At 41.0% G+C, this 22,981-nt stretch overlaps 2 protein-coding genes across 6 annotated transcripts in view; one reads left to right on the top strand and one right to left on the bottom strand.

Annotated features, from left to right (window-relative positions):
* Positions 1-22,981, top strand: part of LOC106082749 (probable beta-hexosaminidase fdl) — a 367,897-nt gene that overhangs the window by 187,485 nt on the left and 157,431 nt on the right. The gene's annotated exons all lie outside the window — the stretch shown is intronic.
* The window catches only part of LOC106082747 (uncharacterized protein DDB_G0283357), a 31,679-nt gene that overhangs the window by 3,266 nt on the left and 5,432 nt on the right, over positions 1-22,981 (bottom strand). For 2 of the 4 annotated variants that reach the window (XM_013245462.2, XM_013245461.2), the window contains exons 2-3: positions 18,258-19,458; positions 11,432-11,579 (exon numbers count right to left, since the gene is read on the bottom strand). In XM_013245462.2, coding sequence (XP_013100916.2) covers positions 11,432-11,579; positions 18,258-19,153 — 1,044 coding nt within the window. In that variant the 5' untranslated portion in view covers positions 19,154-19,458. Of the gene's footprint in view, positions 1-11,431; positions 11,580-18,257; positions 19,584-22,981 lie in introns of those variants that run through there. The other 2 variants (XM_013245463.2, XM_059370438.1) reach the window with 2 other exon arrangements.

Genomic DNA, 22,981 nt, shown 5'->3' with positions numbered 1-22,981 from the left:
AAAGGGACATCCCTCAGCTCACAAAGGCGACGATATTCATCAGGGGTGTAGGCGGCGAAATTGCGACCGAACGCATGATGGAAGTCTTAAACAAGCTAAACCAAGAGTTGGCCGTGGAGAAATGGCAGGTTTTCCACAGGGAGGAGAAGGAGGACGGAACTCTCCTTGTGGTGGGCATTGATCAAGTCTCCGTGACAAGTTTGGTTAAGACTTAAGGCATGGGGTACTATGGGGCTATGGCCATATGGAAGACGGATAGGCAAATATCCTCATATTGAGCCATTAGGCGGTGGTGCAGTGGTGGGGCACCGATGACGAGATTATTACCGACGCTCTCAATATTGGGAAGATTAGGATAAGCAAAGATCCTAATACTTAAACATTAGGCAGTGCAGGGACAAGAGACCCAATACAGTCTAACAGACAGGGACCCGACGACGGAACCATCAACGACATCCTCGAGATTAGGAAGACTAGTATGGATAAAGATCCTAGTGCTGAAACATCAGGCAGTGCAGTGACAGAGAACTCAATGCTGCCTAACATACAGGGAGCCGACAAAGCGACCATAACCTGCTCCCAAGAAGCCCATTAACTCAAGATTTGGAAGACTAGTATAGGCAAAGGTCCCAATATTGGAACATCAGGCAGTGCAGGGACTCAGTACAACGCAACGAACAGGGAACCGATGATGGAACCATTACCGACTTTCTCAAGATTCGGAGGACTAGGATATGCAAAAATCCTATTATTAAAACAACAGGCAGTGCAGTGACGGCAAACTCAATGCAGCCTTAAGAACAGGGAGCAGACGACGGAACCATCAACGACATTCTCGAGATTAGGAAGACTAATATGGATAAAGATCCTAATGCTGAAACATCAGGCAGTGCAGTGACTCAGATCTCAATGCCGCCTAACATACAGGGAGCCGACGATGCGACCATAACCTGCTCCCAAGAAGCCCATCTAATGGAGGACCAATCGTTGAGGTCATCCAGATAAACCTCCACCGGAGCGAGACAACTACTGACGTTCTGATGGCGAAAATCAGCAAGGGCAAGATTCATATTGCCTCAATCCAGGAGCCATGGACGACCCGGGACAAAGTTTCTGGACTGAACCATATCAACTACCTATTATTCTATGCTAACACTGGCTCTCGGCCGAGGACCTGCGTTATTTGTTAATAGGATTAGGAAGGAGTTTTTAGAAATGACAATATGCTCGGAAGATCTAATCGATGAGGTTCAGGATTGGAGGGTCTCCATTGAGCATGCCTTCTCAAACCATAGCTACATTAGGTTTAGAATAGCACGGCCAGCACCGTATCCGATAAGCTTTCGTAATAAGTTGAAACCCAACTGGGCAAAATTCGGAAGACTACTCAGAAGAAGACTTGGGCAAGATAATTAAGGTTGTCGAAGCATAGAAGACATTGACGAAAACGTCCACAAGACTGGAGTCTTTAGAAGATAGTCAGTCCAAGAAATTCTCGATATGACCGGAGAGCTTCGCAATATGGGGGAAGAGGTCCGTAGACTTTATAACAGAGCACATTTTGCCCATGAACATTCCACTAAGGATCAGGAGAAAATTTCTCACATATAAATGAGCGCAGTCCGATTCAAGTTTTAAGCTCAATGATAAGGGGCCTCCTTTTTATAGCCGAGTCCGAACGGCGTGCCGCAGTGCGACACCTCTTTGGAGAGAAGTTTTACATGGCATAGTACCTTAGAAATGTTGCCAGCATTAGAAGGGGAAAACCACCGGTGAAAATTTTTTCTGATGGTCTCGCCAGGATTCGAACCCAGGCGTTCAGCGTCATGGGCGGACATGCTAACCTCTGCGCTACGGTGGCCTCCTACTGTTCAAGGAATACAATAAGATTACCATAACATTTATGACGACGCCAAGATAAAAAGGTTTCTCTCAAAACCCTTGGACAAACCGAAATAATAGCGGACGACATGGCAGTGAGAGCAGAAACAACGGAGGACATATTGAGACTTTTGATGAAAACCCATTTTCCACATCTGGGAATAATGAGACTGATCGAAGGTTTATCAAAACGGGATTTATGGTCAAGGAAGCCTTGAGGAGCTTCAAACAAAAGGAGGCCCACTATCTGGCGCCTCACCTGACCACTATTTTCACAGCGTGCCTACGATTTGCATATACTCCAAAAGCCTGGCAGGAGGCAAGGGTGGTGTTTATACCCAAGCCCGGCAAGGCCTACAGTCCCAAAAGCCTTACGTCCTTTCTACTCAAAACCATGGAACGCATTGTGGACACCATGATAAAGAATAGGACATCCAGCGAACTGCGCAAACACAAACAGCATGCCAATGTCAAGGGAAGGTCGATGGAGACTGCCCTGCACGAGATCGTGCATAACATAAAACAATTCTTCGATGCCAAGACGTACACTTTGGCGGTTTGCATTGACATCAAGGGTGCGTTTAATAATGTGCGGACCGACACATTGATCCAATCCTTAGGCCAGTTCCGGGTGGCCCCGGTCCTTACAGATTGGCTAAACCATATGCTAAGGAACAGGTGGATGTATGGCGGGTCCCATAAATATAAGGGAGAAAATGGCACAGAGCACGCTACAGGTCGGCATTTCATCGCCACTCCTTTGGGTGACCATTATAAATAACCAATTACAGATGCTGACTGAGGAGGGATTTAAACCCATCTGCTATGCAGGTGATGTTACAATACTTCTCAGGGGTAAGGATCCGAACCAGCTATGCAGAAAGGCTGAAAGGGTCTGGCACATGGCATATGACTAGCCTAGACCCAGAGGTTCAACATTGAGACCTCTGGGTCTAGGCTAGTCATAAGCCATGTGCCAGACCCTTTCAGCCTTTCTGCATAGCTGGTTCGGATCCAAAGAAGACTGTATTATGCCTGTTCACGAGGAAGATGAAGGTGGGCCAATATAACGCACCACGTTTCCTCAGCAAAACGATTTCGATATCTGACAAGGTCAAATACTAAGGTGTGATCTTGGATAGGAAACTTAATTGGAAGTGTCACATTCAGGAGCGTACTGAGAAGGCTCACAGATGTTGTGCACTATGTAGACGTGCCGTAGGCCCTATTTGGGGCCTGGATCCGAGCATATTCCACTGGCTCTGCAGAAGTGTGATTTGACCAATACTGACCAATACTAGTAGTTTGGTGGACTGCTATGGAGAAAAAGTGCAACATAAGGACCATACAACAAGTTCAGAGAACATGTTGTCTTGGTATAGGCGGAGCGATGAGGACCATGCCCATTAGGGCACTGGACACTATTCTAGATATCCGACCCATCGGCATACAGATTTAGTGTGATCTAGCAACTGCGGCTATGAGACTTAAGGCGATGGGAGAATGGATTGAGGATGGGAGCAGCTCATACCATCGCAGTACAATCGAGGTGACGATAGGAAAACTGGAAGGAAGGAAAGAGGTTTCCGATCGGATACCTGAGATGGACCTTGAGGTCGACTTCGAGGCACTGCTGCCATCGGCAGAGTCTTGGATTGATGGAACCCTGGTGTTGTCATCTGGAAGATCATGTTACACGAATGGATCAAAGCTAGAGGACAGAGTGGGCGCCTGGGGTTCTACATTGAGAACCCAGGGACTGAGATCTGTTTTAGACTGCCTGACCATAATACGGTCCTGCAGGTGGAGATCTGGGCGATCACGGAATGCGTAAAGTGGTGTGGTGCTAAGGCGAGGACGTCGAGTGTGAATATCTTTATCGGCAGTAAAATTGACATAAAGGCAATAACAACCAGGAGGGTATTGTCACGAACTTTCTTGCAGTGTAAAAAGGAGATTAACACCTTCTCTGAGGATGGCAAAATACGCATCGTTTGGGTGCCGGACCATATCAGAGTAAGGGGGAATAAAAGGGCCGTCAATAAACTTGGTTAACCCGAAGCTTTTCGGGTCGACGCAGTCCGAGTTAAGAGAGTGGGCGACGAATGCGCATGCAACATTGTGGAATAGCGAAACGGTCGGTAGGACGGCGAGAATCCTATGGGGGGATCCAGATCGAGAGAAGGCGAGGCTATTACTGAAAGGAAGTAAAAAGGAGGTCAGTATCGCTATTGGTATTATATAGCGGGACACATAGGACTATCAGCTCACTTATGTAAAATAGGTGCGGCAAGTGATAGCGTGTGTAGGGCATGCGGGGAAGATGATGAGACGTTTCGCGTCTAACAGACACCAGCACTTAGGTGGGGTTACAATAACAGACATGAACTAACTTAGGGGAGTGGTATTGAAAACATTTAAGGATTTTGGAAGTAGCACGGAATTCCTAACTTAAAATTTTCTGTTTAGAGGTTACTTTATAGTTTTTAGAGCGCACAACAAGCCGATTACTGGCTTAGATGTATGCCCATAGTGGCATGGGGCGGATTAATATCTGCACCTCCTTTTCAACCTAACCTAACCTAACCTATGTCTTTTTGAGGCACGCTGGTGAAGTTCTTGAACGGGCCACATCGGACCATATTTGGATATAGCTGCTATATAGACCGATCTGCCGACAAAGGGTCTAATGCCCATAAATGCTTTATTTTTTATCCGATTTTGCTGAAATTTGAAACAGTGAGTGGTTTTAGGCCTCCCGGCATCTGACCTAAATATGGTTCAGATCGGACTATAGATAGATATAGCTGTCATATAGACCGATCTGCCGATAAATGGTCTAATGCCCATAAAAGCTTTATTTATTATCCGATTTCGCTGAAATTTGAAGCAGTGAGTGGTTTTGGGCCTCCCGACATCTGACCCAAATATGGTTTAGATCGGACTATATTTAGATATAGCTGTCATATAGACCGAACTGCCGATAAAGGGTCTGAAACCCTTAAAACCTTTATTTTTTACCCGATTTCGCTGAAATTTGAAGCAGTGAGTGGTTTTAGGCCTCCCGACATCTGACCCAAATATGGTTCAGATCAGACTATATTTTGATATAGCTGCCGTAAAGACCGATCTCCCCATAAAGGGTCTGAAACCCTTAAAACCTTTATTTGTTACCCGATTTCGCTGAAATTTGTAGCAGTGAGTGGTTTTAGGCCTCCCGACATCTCACCCAAATATGGTTTAGATCGGACTATATTTAGATATAGCTGTCATATAAACCGATCTGACGATAAATTGTCTAATGCCCATAAAAGCTTTATTTATTATCCGATTTCGCTAAAATTTGAAGCAGTGAGTGGTTTTAGGCCTCCCGACATCTCACCCAAATATGGTTTAGATCGGACTATATTTAGATATAGCTGTCCTATAGACCGAACTGCCGATAAAGGATCTGAAACCCTTAAAACTTTTATTTATTACGCGATTTCGCTGAAATTTGAAGCAGTGAGTGGTTTTAGGCCTCCCGACATCTGACCCAAATATGGTTCAGATCAGACTATATTTAGATATAGCTGCCATAAAGACCGATCTCCCCATAAAGGGTCTGAAACCCTTAAAACCTTTATTTGTTACCCGATTTCGCTGAAATTTGTAGCAGTGAGTGGTTTTAGGCCTCCCGACATCTGACCCAAATATAGTTCAGCTTAGACATTCGACCTAAATATGGTTCAGATCGGTCTTCATTCAGATATAGCTGCCATATAGACCGATCTGCCGTTTAAGGGTCTTTTATATAAGTTCTCGGGACCTGAATAAAATGTGATCGAGACCAGCCCCTATTAAGATATAACTACGGATATAGTAGTGGATGATTATTATATCCTTGCTTAATTTGATCCAGATCGGTCCAGATTTGGTTATAGGTGCCATATAGAACGATCTCTCGATTTAAAGTCTTGGCCCTATAAAAAGCGCATTTATTAAACGATTTCGTTGAAATTTGACGCAGTGACTTATGTAAGGCTTTTCGACATCCGTGTCCTATATGGTTCAGATCGGTTTATATTTGAAAATAGCGGCGAAAAAGACTCATAGTTTGTTCTACAAAATTGAGCAGTGACTGATAGTTGTTAGACCACTCAATGTCCTTGCCGAATTTGGGTACATAAGTTATCCAATTTTCATCGGATTGTGACGAAAGGGGGTTTGCATACATACCCGAGGTGGTGGTGGGTATACAAAGTTCGGCCCGGCCGAAATTATTGCCAAATTTTCTCGTTACTTGTTCATGTCCATTTGAAGTTTTGGTTGTCTGTCATGCAGCTTATGCTCTAATCCGAACAGTGGCACACAGATAGTGTAAACAACTTCGTGTGGCTTCGTTCGGCTGACTCTATTTCAAAGCTATGTCATTTAGTTGATGTATGATGATACTCACACAAGCACGTTAGTTTGACCATGCACACTGCTCTAGTTTAACGATGGGTAACTACACCCACACACATTGTGGCACCTTATTTAAAGCGTAGGCAAGAACATAAGCGCATATGTTAGTGTGCCCACTACTGCTCTTATCTTGCCTACCTTAGAACTTTGTAAATATCTTGATTCTTCTTCCTATCATCTTTGTATGATGTTCTTTTTCATTTCTTGCTTTCTCTTTGCCAAACAACACATGACTCGTGCAAGGTGTCAGCCAGTTTGTCAGTTAAGGGCATAGCATCAAGTGGTGGCGAAAAGTATATCAGAAATATTCTTAAATCTTATCATTTAAAGAACAATTGATTGCCAACGTTTGTCGGCAAACGCGTCTGGGTTCATGCTTTACAAATTAACAGAAAACGTTTTCGAGAATAGTCTGTCCTAATTTTGTCACAAACATTCACCTTTTGGTCCCCTTTTGCGGCCGGACTTGTTGACACTAAGAACTTCATAGGGATTTATTATCCTGAAAGCAGAGTGTCAACGCATTTCAGTGTTAATAAATTAATTTATGTGTTGAAGTTCCTAAGGCATAAAATGTAAAGAATATGCGCAATACGTTGGCTAACTTTATGGATATGCCAGTTTCGCTTATGGAAGCAGTTGAAATATTAATCTAAAAACTTTTTGTTTTTCAACAATTTAAGGTTTGGCATAAGGTTTTATAATGTTTTTCTTCTCTCATTTCAGGTAAGATTATACAGCGGAGAGTCTTATAAGTTTCCTAAGCTATTCATTAAGGAGAGTTGCCAAAAATTTGTAAGTACTTGCCTTTTGAGCCCTAGAGTTACTGTACGGTTTTAGGAATATGACATAAAAAAAATCATAAAAATTTTTGTTAAAAAAAAAAAACAATTTTATAGCAAGAATTTTATTGAAATAAGTAAAAATTTTATTTAAATTAAAGCAAAAAATTTAAACAAATTATTGAAGAAGAGAAAATACATTGAATTAAGAAAAATGTCATTGAATAAAGACGAAGTAAGTTCGGCCGTGCCGAATCTTATGTACCCTCCACCCCGGATCGCATTTGTCGAGTTCTTCGCGCGGTATCTCTTTTAAGGCAAACAAAGAATAATGGATAAGAATTGTTATGGTATTGGGGCAGCAGAAGTCATTGGGTAATATTTCAGTCCATTTGAATAAAAATTGCGGCTTGTAGATGCTCAAGAAGCATAATCGGATGATATAAACCGAACCGATGGGAGCTGTATCAGGCTATAGATCGATTCAGACCATATTGGACACGTATGTTGAAGGTAATGGGAATTTCAGCCAAATCAGATAATAATAATGCGCCCTCTAGTGGCTCAAGAAGATAAGAATCAAGATCGGTTTATATTGGAGCTATATCATCTTATTGACCGATTTGAACCATACTAAACACAGTTGTTCGAAGTTGTAACAAAACACTTGGTGCAAAATTTTAGCCAAATCGGATAGGAATACCGCCCTCTAGTGGCTTAAGAAGTCAAGATCCGAGATCGGTTTATATGGCAGCTCTATCAGATAATGAAACGATTTGAATTATGCTTAGCACAGTTACTGGAAGCCATAACAAAAAACTTCTACTAAAATTCCAGCCAAATCGGAAAAGACTTGCGCCCTCTAGTGGCTGAAGACTTTAAGATCCAAGATCGGTTTATATGGCAACTATATCAGATTATGGAACGATTTGAACCATTCTGAGCACAGTTGTTCGAAGTCCAAACAAAACACTTCGTGCAAAATTTTAGACAAATCGGATAGAAATAGCGCCCTCTAGAAGCTCAAGAAGTGAAGACCCAAGATCGGTTTATATGGCAACTATATCAGATTATGGAACGATTTGAACCATTCTAAGAAAAGTTGTTGGAAGACGTAACAAAAAACTTCTTGCAAAATTTTAGCCAAATCGGATAGGAATAGTGCCCTCTAGTGGCTCAAGAAGTCAAGACCCAAGATCGGTTTATATGGCAGCTCTATCAGATTATGAAACGATTTGAACCATTCTAAGCACAGTTGTTCGAAGTCAAAACAAAACACTTCGTTCAAAATTTTAGCCAAATCGGATAAGAATAGCGCCCTCTAGAAGCTCAAGAAGTCAAGACCCAAGATCGGTTTATATGGCAGCTATATCATCTTATTGACCGATTTGAATTGTGCTTAGCACAGTTATTGGAAGTCATAACAAAAAACTTCTGGCAAAATTTCAGCCAAATCGAATAAGAATTGTGCCCTCTAGTGGCTCAAGAAGATAAGAGTCAAGATCGGTTTATATTGGAGCTATATCATCTTATTGACCGATTTGAACCAGTTAATGGAAGCCATAACAAAAAACTTCTTTTAAAATTCCTGTCAAATCGAAAAACACTTGCGCCCTCTAGTGGCTGAAGACGTTAAGATCCAAGATCGGTTTATATGGCAACTATATCAAGTTATAAACCGAATTGGACCATACTTAGCACAGTTGTTGGAAGTCATAACAAAACTCCTCATGCAAAATTTTATTGGAAGTTTTTGGAAGTCATAACAAAAAACTTCTTGCAAAATTTCATTCAATTCGGATAAGAATTGCGCCCTCTTGAAGCTCAAGAACTCAAGACTCAAGATCGGTTTATATGACAGTTATATCAGGTTATGAACTGATTAAGACCTGGACCCGGCAGACGCTGACAGCTTCTCCCATGATTGAAATAAGCTCTTTCAATTTTTTTGAGCTGCAGTCCCGCTAAGGGTGAAATTTTTATGCCAAGTTCATACTCTACTCTCAAATACCTTTAATTTGATACCCATATTGTCCCAGTCGGTAAACATGTCCGTTCGGGTGGGTTTTGAGATGGGGCGTCCCCCTAGATTAGTTGACCCCAAAATTGTATGCCAATTTCGTGTTTTTGGGATGCCATGAGGTGGCATACAAAATTTCGCTTAAATCAGTGCAAGCATATCCGAGATCTGACGTTTTTGAAAATTGTGGTAGGGGGAGGTTATGCCCCTCTCCGGGGGACCGTGAAGAAATTCTTACCGTTGAAAGAAAAGTAGTGTATGGCATTACAGTCCTTTAAAGCTCTTCAACTGTTCCACGATATACTCAGCCACAGGGTCTTTACCATCCTGCAATCCAAAGTTACAGCTTAATTTTTGGGGACGCACAGAGAAGGGCTTACTCTGGCACTACAGGTATCTTAACCTCTCGACCTGTGCCACAAAAAACTCAGCCACAGGGTCTTTACCATCCTGTAATCTAATGTTCCAGCTCATGCTTAATTCTTAATTCCAGAGCCTTCAGCGCCAACTGACTGGCATTCGGATGGGGCTGCAGCTTCCGCATCGACATCGCCCCCAGTGTCTTCAGGACCGGGAAGTCTTTCGCCTGAAAGACTCCGCATCCTTTCAAAAGCCTACATTCAATGAAGACTTCTGCCCCAGTGTCTCCTTCTAGTTAAGGTCCATTCTTGTTTATAGGTTCCCGGTAAGGGGAGTTCCCCTTGTGCTTTTCGGAAAATGACATCCAACCCGTCATCAAGGAAGCACTACTCTGATTTATAATCTGTCGTGCCGCATATAGCTTGCGGCCATTTTGCATTTCCATCCTCCAGCAACACAAAATAATGCCCAAAGTTTAAAGAGCGCCATGTTATTGACTCGCTCAGTTTTAGGGCTATATTCATTGCCACACACCCAACATATAGAAAGCCTAAGTTCGAGAGTGGCATTAAGCGCCTTATATAGGGTACTCCTTGTTGCTGCAGAGATCAGCATCGCTGCATTACACTCTACCCACAACATGGTCATGCTGCGTAAGGCACTGTTGTCCAAAGTCTGATGACACAGCAGACAACCATAGGTGAGAATTGTCAAAACAACCACCTTAAACGTACAGTGAACCGACCGACCCTTAGTGTAAGCGCCGGGGACGGTTCTCCTTCCTAAAGAGTTGCGACAGGAGTAGACCGTACTCAGTCCCCTTCGAACTCTTTGCCCAACATTCCTTCTACAGCTTAGATTCTGGTCAATAATCATGCTCCAACACTTGGCCTCTCAAGGATACGGTCCGTCTACCCCATTTGGGGCAGGTCCCCCGGAATCATCCAGCTTCCTACCCTTAGTGAATATAACCAGCTCAGTCTTTCAGGGGTTTATGACCAGCCCGTTGGCACTCAACATTTCAGACAGCTTCATCAACAATCCTTGAACGTGATCTGTAGTAGTAGAGACAAAACGGCCACCCATTATAACGACAACGACCTGCCACCTCACCTCCTCCAAAGAATATCATTGATAACCAGAAGCCACAAAATATGGGTTAAAACTCCCACTTGCAGAGCTTCTCTGCTAACAATCTTCCCAATCAAGTCCTTCGCTAGAGATGTCTTGATAATGGGGCATAATGTCAGCATTGTTTAAACCAAATTCACCAAAAGACTGGATGAACTCCAGATTCATGTTCTTAAAGGGCCCTCATTTATTCAAGAAGTACACCAAAGTTAGTCGCCCAAAAACCCAAATTTCCTTCAATGCAGCCGACCACATTATGAAGTGCAATGTCAACCGACCGACCCTTAGTGTAAGCGAATGCTGATAACCGCATACCAGTTATGAGTCGAGATGGTCCCTAATACAAATCTCAAAAGGTCTCTTCAGAGTCTTCAATAAGAAAGATGAGAGACTGATTGGCCCTGTAGTGCTTGAGCAGAAAGTGATTCGGTTTCCCGCCTTTGGGATGTAAACCAGACCAGCTTTACTACCCGCCATATTTTGTCAATCGATGAATGTGTCTGTTTGAATGAGGTTTTTGGCCTGCACGTTCTCTGGTTGCTTGATCCCAGTAGCGCACATACACTGTGCTTGGACCAGTGCTTCTCTTGTAAATGCTTATTTTTAGACACATGGGATAAGTACTTGCTCAAAATTTTGTTTTATTTCTTTCGCCAATATTTGAGTCTTGTATTCTTTTTATACAGAAAACCCCGCCGGAAAATTATTCATTGAAATTTTGTCTTTAGAAATTATTTATAAACATGTTTAATACATATGTACAGCTACAAAAGCTATTGGCATATACATACAACTAGTGGTCATTACTCACCTGTTCCACACTATAGATTTCCATATTTGGATCGTTTTCCAGCCATTGCCGCTGTTGGCGATAGGCAGCTTCGGTGCGTTTCTTTATGTTGCGATGGCAACAATAGCAAACTACACACAAAATGGTGGTAATCAATGTTAACATAGCACTGAAACATAGTAAAAAAAAAGTGAAATAGTGGCGTTTAAATGAAGGGAAAACAAGCCAAATATAACAATTGTACTATAATATAGAAAAGAAAACAACCACAACAGCGATAAGTACCACACTCGTTGAGGACACACCAAGGGCACACAAGACATGACAAATATAATAGTGAGTAATTGTCTTGTCATGCAATCGAACTTTCTTATTCATTTTCTAAGTCGGCTAAACACTTACGGCTCTATTCAGAATACCTAACAAAAGCCTTAAAATAGAAGTGTTAGAATTTTCCATAAATGTCAATCAATAGCAAAACAAAACAAAAAACGCTTTCCAAAGCATACTTTAAAGAGAAACGAAATTTCTAAAGCATATTTCTAGGAGTTTATGGATTTTGTTTTATTTTGTAGACTTCATAGTAGCGATTCTTTTGCAGTGCCTTCTGACAAGGACACCTGGTTCAGGTCTTAATGACAAGACCATACAATCATGCCATTTGCTTCATGTGACAAAACCAAAGGGAAAGTAAAAAAGGCGCCTCGCTCTCAGGTAAAATTTGGCCAGGAGCAGAACTTGACATTCATTCTCAACCAGTGGGCTTATACATTATTAAAAATACTCTTTCCCTTGGGAAATAACACAACACTTTCCTAATGGAAAGGTTATTCATATTACCCTTTTACAGGGGAAAGTGTGTTAAAACAACACTTTCCCAAGGGTAAGGGTATTAACACTGCCTTTTCCAAGGGAAGGGGTATTAAAACCACGCTTTTCCAAGAGAACGGGTATTAAAACTACCCTTTGCCAAGGAAGAGGGTAATAAAACTACCGCAAAGGAAAGGGTATTAAAACAAACCTTTCCCTTGGGAAAGGGTATTAAAACGTACCTTTCCCAACGGAAAGGGTTTTAAAACTACCCTTTCCCAATGGAGAGGATATTAAAACTACCCTATCCCAAGGGAAAGGGTATTAAAACTACGCTTTTCCAGGGGAAAGGGTATCAAAACTACACTTTTCCAAGGAACAGGTAAAACCACGCGGATAAAACCACCCTTTTCCAAGGAAAAGAGTATTAAAAGTACCTTTTCTCAAGGAAAAATATATTAAAACAACACTTTCCCAAGGAAAGGGTTATTAAAACTACCCTTTCCCAAGTGAAAAAAGTATTAAAACTACCCTTTCTCACGGGAAAGGGTATTAAATCTACCCTTTCCCAAGGAAAAGGGTATTAAAACTACCATTTCCCAAGGGAAAGGGTATTAGAACTGCCCTTTTCCAAGGGAAAAGGTATTAAAACTACTCTTTCGCAAGAGAGAGGATAAAACCACCCTTTCCCAAGGAAAAGGGTATTAAAAGTACATTTTTTCAAGGAAAAAGATATTAAAACAACACTTTCCCAAGGAAAAGGTTATTAAAACTACCCTTTCCCAAGTGAAAAATGTATTAAAACTACCCTTTCTCACGGGAAAGGGTATTAAATCTACCCTTTTCCAAGGAAAAGGGTATTAAAACTACCATTTCCCAAGGGAAAGGGTATTAAAACAACACTTTCCCAAGGGAAATGGTATTAGAACTGCCCTTTGCCAAGGGAAAAGGTATTAAAACTACCCTTTCGCAAGAGAGAGGATAAAACCACCCTTTCCCAAGTAAAATGGTATTAAAATACCCTTTCCCAAGGAAAAATATATAAAAACAACACTTTCCCAAGGAAAAGGTTATTAAAACTACCCTTTCCCAAGTGAAAGGGTATTAAATCTACCCTTTCCCAAGGTAAAGGGTGTTAAAACCCTTTCGGTGTTAAAACCACCCTACGCTTTCCCAATGGAAAGGGTATTAAGGGTATTAAAAGTATTAAAAGTTCCCTTTTTCCAAGGAAAAGGGTATCAAAACTACCCTTTCCCAAGGAAAAGGGTATTAAAACTACCATTTCCCAGGGGAATGGGTATTAGAACTGCCCTTTCCCAAGGGAAAGGGTATTAGAACTGCCCTTTCCCAAGGGAAGGAGTATTAAAACTACCCCTTCCGAAGGGAAAGGGTTTTAAAACTACCCTTTGCCAAGGAAAAGCGTATTAAAAGTACCCTTTCCCAAAGGAAATGGTATTAAATCTACCCTTTCCCAAAGTAAACGGTATTAAAACCACCGTTTTCCAAGGGAAGGCGTATTAAATCTACCCTTTCCCAAGGTAAAGGGTATTAAAACTACCCTTTGCCAAGGAAAAGGGTATTAAAACTATCCTTTCCCAAAGGAAATGGTATTAAATCTACCCTTTCCCAAAGTAAGCGGTATTAAAACCACCCTTTCCCAAGGGAAGGCGTATTAAATCTACCCTTTTCCAAGGTAAAAGGTATTAAAACTACCCTTTCCCAAGGGAAAAGGTATTAAAACTACCCTTTCTCACGGGAAAAGGTATTAAAACTACCCATTCCCAAGGGAAAGGGTATTAAAACCACTCTTTCCCTAGGAAGGGGGTATTAAAAGTACCCTTTCCAAAGGGAAAAGGTATTAAAAATACCCTTTCCCATGTGAAAAAAGTATTAAAACTACCCTTTCTCACGGGAAAGGGTATTAAATCTACCCTTTCCCAGGGGAAAGGGTATTAAGACAACACTTTGCCAAGAAAAAGTGTATTGAAACTACTCTTTCCGATGGGAAAGGGTGTTAAAACCACCCTTTCCCAAGGAAGGGGGTATTAAAACCACCTTTTCCCAAGGAAGGGGATATTAAAAGTACCCTTTTCCAAGGGAAAGGTATAAACACAAAACTTTCCCAAGGAAAAGGGTATTAAAACTACCCATTCCCAAGGAAAAGGGTATTAAAACTACCCATTCCCAAGGGAAAGGGTAATAAAACTACCCTTTCCAAAAGGGGAAGTGTATTTAAACTACACTCTCCGATGGGAAAGGGTATTAAAACCACCTTTTCCCAAGGAAGGGGGTATTATTGACTGCCGTCAATAAACATAGTTAACCCGATGCCTTTCGGATCGACCCAGTCCGAGTTAAGGGAGTGGGCGACGAATGCGCATGCAACATTGTGGAACGGCGAAACGGTCGGTAGGACGGCAAAAATCTTATGGGGGGGGGATCCAGATTGTGAGCAGACTAGGCTATCACTAATAGGAAGTAAGAAGGAGATCAGTATAGCTTTTAGTATCATTACGGGACACATAGGACTACGAGCTCACTTATGTAAACTCGGTGCAGCAAGTGATAGCATGTGTAGGGCATGCGGGAAAGATGATGAGACGTTGCAGCATTTCCTTTGTCATTGTCCGGCTTTCGCGTCAAACACATACCACCACTTAGGTGGAGACACAACACCAGACATAAACCAACTTGGGGGAGTAGTATTGAAAACAATTATGGATTTTGTAATTAGCATGGAATTCCTAACTTAAAATTTTCTTTTTAGAGGTTACTTTATAGTTTTTAAAGTGCACAACAAGCCGATTACTGACTTAGGTGTCCATAGTGTCATGGGGCGGATTGATATGTGCAACCTCTTTTCAACCTAACCTAACTTATGGCAACTATAGCATAGTTCGTCACCCTTTGAAGTTGTTTTGACGCCATTCCCAGTCCATCGCACTTCCTGTAAGGCGGTAATATCTGCCTTGCACTTCTCTTATACATCTGCCAGCGCGTATACTGCACCTTCTCTATAGAGAGTGCTGACATTTTAGGTGCAGATCCGCAGGTTATGGTTCTGTTTTCGTTTGCGTGAGTCGTCAAAGTTGATGGGGGGTCGGTTTTTACTATTCCTTTGTTTTATAGTTTCCTGGTGGGGCCGGGTTACTGGCCCAGCGCCTCAACTGCCTGGGTTTTGTGGGATCGCATTTGTATCCTTGGGTGTCGCGAGCCGCTAGCTCCAAGATCCGACGCTCGACGCCAGCCGCCAGCCGCCCCTAACCTGGGAACAGACGCTGATGTTGGCCATTGGGTATTTGAAGGCGCCAATAACTCGCCTTGTCCTCTCGAGTATTATTGGCACTCAGTATTTAATTAGGAGCCAGTGCCAACTGCCTGCTCACTGAGACTCTCCTCTCGAAAATCGATGACTGCCTGCGGCCACATTTGAACCGGAACTTTCCACCATTCGCAACCTGTGGACGCGCCCGGTAGCTTTCAGCTAAGCTTCCCGTTATAACGATGGATACCACACAAGTCGAAGCTCAAAGTTGCAGCCTGTTTGGTGGTCATAGTTATCCCGAGTTAGCCGGACAAGGTCGGGTAGGAATTTCCTCGTCTAGAGGCTCAAGAATTCAAGATACAAGATCGGTTCATATGGCAGCTTCATTAAAACATGGACCGATATGACCCACTGACAAACCCAACTGATTTAGACTAATTCTACTCCATATGATGGGGTAGGCAAGCTTCATAAACATAAAGTATCATATGGATTAAAAATATATTTGTGTAGTTTCTACGTCTAAGATGAACATCTCAAGGTTTTAGGTACTGCAGGATGAAGTTTGGGTACCCCCATCCGACCTTCAAAAATCCATTTTGTACACGAGCTAATGTGTTTCTCTAAATTAAATATGCGTGAAACTTTTTTAGTTCTTTTCGCGAAACAACCTTGACATTTCCATATTGAAATTCTTATTCTCATTCTAAAACAAAACATTTTCTAACATACGTTCGCTTTGTTGGTGCACTGCTAAGATTGATTAATGAGCGTTAGACACGACCGGCAATATGAAGGACGAAATAAAGCACCAAAGGAGTTTAAAGTACTACTTAGGAAGCATTTTTGTTTATTCACATTCTGCTCACATGATATTCAAACATTTCTATTTTTTTCTAAATGGGCACTTTTCATATGTGATTATTGTTGGAATTGCTATTGCCGATTTGCACATAGAAAGAAAGATCAAAAGTCATAATCCTTAGAATGTTGGAGACTTTGTGGGAAAGTAGCCTATTTTGACACCCTTTGAAGTAAAAAAAGAACTTGCACTGTGTGCGTGCTTTCGACTGACAGATTGACGGACAGATGTACAGGTGTACAAGGCTTAATCGACTTGGTATGTCCACATTGTCAAGACGATCAAAACTATTTACACTTTGTAGGGTCTCAGATCCATATTTCGATATTGAGTAGCTGTTTCCTAACTTGAGCTAGAATTTTTCTAGAACATCTCTATTCTCGGCTATTTTTCTTCCAATTCCTCGTTAATGGGCGGTGCCGACTGTACAATACCCTTCACCTACCCTATAAGTACATTGTGGGAGCTATATCCAATTCTGAACCAATTTTTATGCAGCTTCGCGAGCAGATATGTTCAAACTGTAATAACTACAAATGCAAATTTTGCCCATGAACATTCCACTAAGGAACAGGGGCAAACTTCTCACACATCAATGAGTGCAGTGCGATTCAAGTTTAAACTCAATGAGTCCGAACGGCGTGCCGCAGTGCGACACCTCTTTGGAGAGATGTTTTACATGGCATGGTACCTCACAAATGTTGCCAGCATTAGGGGAAAACCACCGCTGAAAATTTTTTCTGATGGTCTCGCCAGGAATCGAACCCAGGCTTTCAGCGTCATAGGCGGACATGCTAATCCCAGCGCTACGGTTGTAAATTAGCCAAAATCTGACGAACATATATATGGGAGCTATATCCAAATCTGAACCGATTTCTATGAAATTCATCTTTAATGTCGGGAGTCACAAGAAAATCCTTCCTGTCAAATTTCAAGAGAATCGGTTGACAAGTGACCATTTTATTGCAGTATTACTACAAATCGGATGAACATATATATGGGAGCTATATCCAAATCTGAATCGATGTCTATAAAATTCATCTATAATGTCGAGAAGCAAGAGAAAAGCCTTCCTGCCATATTTCGAGAGAATCGGTTGACAAATGACCATTTTATTGCAGTATTACTGCAAATCGGACGAACATATATATGTGAGCTATATCCAAATCTGAACCGATTTCTATGAAATTCACCTGTAATGTCGGGAGTCATAGGAAAATCCTTCCTGCCAAATTTCGAGAAAATCAGTTAACACGTGACCATTTTATTGCATTATTACTGCAAATCGAGCGAAAATATATATGGGAGCTATATCCAACTCTGAACCGATTTCTATGAAATTCACCTGTAATGTCGGGAGTCATAAGAAAATCCTTCCTGCTAAATTTCAAGAGAATCGGTTAACAAATGACCATTTGATTGCATTATTACTGCAAATCGGACGAACATATATATGGAAGCTATATCCAAATCTGAACCGATTTCTATGAAATTCACCTGTATGGTCGTGGGTCATAAGAAAATCCTTCCTGCCAAATTTCGATGAAAATTGTGACCTGATATTTGTACGCAAATTAACATCGACAGACGAACAGACGGACATAGCTAAATCGAATCAGAAAGTGATTCTGAGTCGATCGGTATACTTATCAATGGGTCTATCTCTCTTCCTTTTGGGTGTTACAAACTAATTCACTGAGTTATAATACCCTGTACCACAGTAGTGGTGTAGTCATCTACTTTTTGTTACATACATGCATATGCATGTACTCCTTTGAGCATTCATCCCTTTGCCCATCCCTAGGAGTATGTTGTCTCATGACTTTTGTGATATTTCGATTTATGTTGTCCTGAAGCCTTTAGGGAATTTTATAAATTTTTATTTCATGCAATTTGAGAAAAATACTTACCCGCCCAATAGAAGATTCACATTCGTATTAATGCTATTCGAGAAGGAACCATTGCCCAGGCCAGAACTGCTACTGCCGGTTATCAGAGCTATACCACCATTGCCCCCAGCTCCACCCATGTTGGAACGTTGTTGATGGAAAATGCCAAAGCCACTGCCATAGAAAGTGTTGACGGGTCTTTGGCGGCCATTTAGTTCATCGCGGCTATCGGCAGTGGCATTATCCTCTTCGGCGTCCTCATCCTCGGCCGATTCATCTTCAACACTGTCTGCATAAATGTTGCCGCTATTACTATTCGTTTGATGTTGTTGCTGCGGGCTCTGAGGCAGTTGAAAATGACGATGAGGACGATGATGCAATGAAGTTTGGTGCTGATGCTGCTGATGATGTTCAGCACCAATAGCATTACCATCTAAAGGCTCCAAACGATCACTGTTGAGGCTATTGCGGTGGTAAGGATTCAGCCGTACCTCTTGAGTAACATTTTTAGCTGATGTCGCTGTTGTTGCCTTTGCAACAGATGACAATGCTGTCGCTGTTACCGTTCGCTTGTTTGCTGAAGCTGTTGTTGGTGTTGCTGAGGCTGTGGCTGTGGCATTTGTTATCGTCCTTGTCGTCCTTGTCATCCTGGCCTCTGATTGTTTTTGCTGCTTTGTTGATTTGTTGCTTTTGACAAAAGGATATATTGCGAGCGCCTTTTCGGTGCCTAAGGTTGCGTTTGACGATGCTGTGGGCACTGTTGCTTCAGTTGTACTTTGAGTGTTGTTAGTGCTGTAGTTGTAGTTGGAGGTGCTATTGTTGCCATTGTGACTTACATTGCTGTTTTTACTGTTGCTATTGCTGCTGTGATGATTGTGATAAATGGCCGCCAACATGGCATAACCTTTAAGTGACATTTTATTTTTTTATGATGTTTGTTAACTGCAGATTTTTCAAAGTTTTATATTTTCAATATTATTTCCTCTTGTCGTTTTTATGATTCATTTAATGATATGTTGTTGTTTTATGAGATTATCCTTTTACTGATGGAATGGAAAAATCACTTAAATTCGTTTGTGGGTATGTTAACTCTTCCGTAGATTTTTTGTAGTTTTTTAAGTAGCATACTTTTCATGTTCATCATTATTTGTATTGCATATATTTAGGCAAGCAATACAAGTGCCACTTAAAATTTAATACCATTTTGAAAATTGCATTTTTGCTGCAGAAAAAAACACAAAGTTTTATGAAATTACTACCAAATAACGAAAAAAAAAACAAAATTTGTAGTAGCACGTTAAGTTCGGTCAGGTGGAATCCTATAAACCCTACACCATGAATGGCAAGGGATAGGATCTTTGAATGACTTTTTCAAATATATATGAGCTTTGTCAAGTAATGATCTGATATGTACCGTACTAGTCATGGCTGCCACGAGTCTCACAAAAAAGCGCTTTCAAAATTTCAACGAATTATGATAGAAATAGCGCCCTCTCAAAATTCCGCCCCCAAAATACCTTTGCAAGATTTCAGACAAATGAGATAAGAATTACGTCCTCTGGAGGTTCAAGAAGTCAAGATAGTTTATATGACAAATGCAAATTTTGCCCATGACCCTTCCACCAAGGAACAGTGGCTAACTTCTCTCATATCAATGAGTGCAGCCCGATTCAAGTTTAAGCTCAATGATACGGGGCCTCCTTTTTATAGCCGAGTCCGAACGGTGTGCCGCAGAGCGACACCTATGGGAGCTATAACGGGTTAAAGATCGATTAAGGTCATATTTGGCTTGGATGTTAGAGATCGTTGTAGAAACCTGTTTGCAAAATTTTAGCCATTTCAGCAAGAATTGCGCCCTTCAGGGGCTCAAGAAGAAAAATCCGGAGGTCGGCTTATATGGGAGCTATACCAGGTTATGGACGATTCAGACCATACTTTGTAAGTATTTCAAAGGTCAAATTAAAAGTCTTTGTGCAAATGCTTGGATTGACAGTATTTTGGTATGTAGAATAAAATTATGCCCTTCAACTAAATTTAGTTTGAATAAAAATTTAGCAAAATCCATGGTTCCTAAGATTCGGTCCAGCCTAACTTAGCACCCTTTTTTTCTTGTTTTGAAATAGAACGTGGCATGGAAAACAATTAAGGATTTTGTAAATAGCACGTAAATCCTATCTAAGATTTTCTTTTTCGAGGTTACTTTTTTGTATTTAAAGCGGGGCGGATTAATATCCGCCCTCTCTTTTCAACCTAACCTAAACTAAATAAAACGTAAACCATTCGAAATATTTCAAAAACATTATTATCAGCTTGAAGTACAATAAAAATATTTATGAAAGGAACTCGACTTTATTCATATGCCCCCCGTAGGCACGTTTTCATCTCTCTATAGGTTGGATCCAATTCTAGTTGACTCGGCCACACATTTCAGCCGAAACAATCGCTATATTCCTTTCAATGTTTGCTCTGAGCTCTTTCAACACCCTTAGTTTGTTGGCATAGACCAATGACTTGACGTAGCCCCAATGCAAATAGTCTAGAAGAGTCAAATTGCACGAACGAGGCAGCCAATAGACAGGACCATTTCTTGAGAAAACAGGCACATGTAACTTACTCTTCAATAAATCGATTGTTACGAGTGCTGTGCTGTGCTCGTGGCACCGTCCTGTTGAAACAACATGCCGTTCACAGCCTTATGTTCCAATTCAGGCCAAAAATAGTCAGTGAGTGTGGTGTCGTAGCGTAGTCCACTAACGTCACATGCCGATTGGCATCATCGACGAAGAAGTATGACCCAATGACACCGCCGGCATGCAACCCCCCTCAAAAAGTTATTTCTTTTCGATGAAGAGTTGATTCGTGATACACATGGGGATTTTCACCAATACCAATAACGCTAAATTTGCTTATTGACGAACACATTACGCCAAAAATGAGCTTCGTCACTGAAAATGTTTAAAGTTGTTAAGGGATTTCACAAATTGTTGTAGGGGAGAAGTTTTACATTGCAAAGTACCTCACAAACGGTATTAAAACTACACTTTCCCAAGGAAAACGGGTGTTAAAACTACCCTTTCTTGAGGGAGAGAGTATTAAAACTACCATTTCTTGAGGGAAAGGACATTGAAATTGCCCTTTCCTGAGGGAAAGTGTATTAAAACTACACTTTCTTGAGGGAAAGAGTATTAAAACTACCCTTTCTTAAGAGAAAGGGTATTAAAACTACCCTTTTCCAAGGGACAGGGTATTAAAACTACCCTTTTCCAAGGGACAGGGTATTTGAATTACCCTTTCCCAGGGGGATGGAGTTTAAAACTATCCTTTCCCAAGGGAAATGGTACCAATACTACAATTTCCCAGGGAAGGGTATTAAAACTACCTTTTCTTGAGGGAAAGGGTATTAAAACTACCCTTTCTTGAGGGAAAGAGTATTAAAACTACCATTTCTTGAGGGAAAGAAAATTAATACTACCCTTTCCCAATGGAAAGGGTATTGAAACTAACCTTTCCCAAGGGAAGGGATATTAAAACTACCTTTTTTTTTGTGGGAAAGAGTATTAAAACTACCCCTTCCTCGAGGGAAAGGGTATTAAAACTACCCTTTTTAATAGACAGTGCATTAAAATTACCCTTTCCCAGGGTAATGGGTATTAAAACTACCCTTTCCCAAGGGAAAGGGTACTAATACTACTTTAAGGGTATTGAAACTACCCTTTTCCAAGGGAAAGGGTATTGAAACTACCCTTTCCCAAGGAAAGGGTATTGAAACTACCCTTTCCCAAGGGAAAGGGTATTTAAATTACCCTTTCCCAAGGGAAAGTGTATTGGAACTACCCTTTACCAAGAGAAAGGGCATGAGAAGTACCCTTTCTCAAGAGAAAGGGTATGAGAAGTACCCTTTCTCAAGGGAAAGAGTATTAAAGGATTTCTAAAACTACCGTATGCTAAGAAAAAGGGTATTAAAACTACTCCTTCCTAGGGAAAAGGAAATTAAAACTACCCCTTCCATAGGTAGAGGGTATTAAAGCTACCCCTTCCTAAGGTAGAGAGCTAAGATTAAAACTAACCTTTGCCAAGGAAAGGGGTACTGAAACTACCCTTTTCTAAGGTGAAGGTTATTATACCAACCCTTTCCCAAGGTAAGGGATATAAAAAACTACCGTTTCCCAAGGCAAAGGTTATACAATAAAAACTACCCTGCCCTGAGGAAAAGGGTACTAAAACTACACTTTCCCAAGAGAGAGGGTATAAAAAATACCATTTTCCAAAGGAAAGGGTATTAAAACTACCCTACCTAAAGGAAAGGGTATTAAAACTACTTCTTCCTAAGGGGAAGGGTATTAAAACTACTTTTTCCTAAGGGAAAGGGTATTAAAACTTCCCTTTTTAAAGAACTACACCCATCGATTCGACTAGAGATTTTAACAGCATATGCTAACTAACAATTTGAGCAATCGGATCACAAATAAAGATTTGTCAGCCTAACTAATTAATTTATTTAAATCTTAATTTATTTTTTTTTTCTATATTTTTAGGTATGTCCAACAACACTTTTTATCGTATTTCAATACAGGTAACATTATGTTATAAAAAATACATTTTACCTGCATCGAGAATTCAATTTTAATTCCATAAAAACAAAATTTTCTCCTTAATGTTCGTCGAACAAAAAATTACCACATTTAATCATAGGCTACAAAACCTAGAAGACTATGTCAGTAATAGGTTAGGTAAGGTAAGGTTTA

Source organism: Stomoxys calcitrans, chromosome 5, assembly GCF_963082655.1.
Source record: "Stomoxys calcitrans chromosome 5, idStoCalc2.1, whole genome shotgun sequence".
Classification (NCBI taxonomy): Eukaryota; Metazoa; Arthropoda; class Insecta; order Diptera; family Muscidae; genus Stomoxys; species Stomoxys calcitrans.
This window is presented reverse-complemented; position numbering and strand designations above follow the sequence as displayed.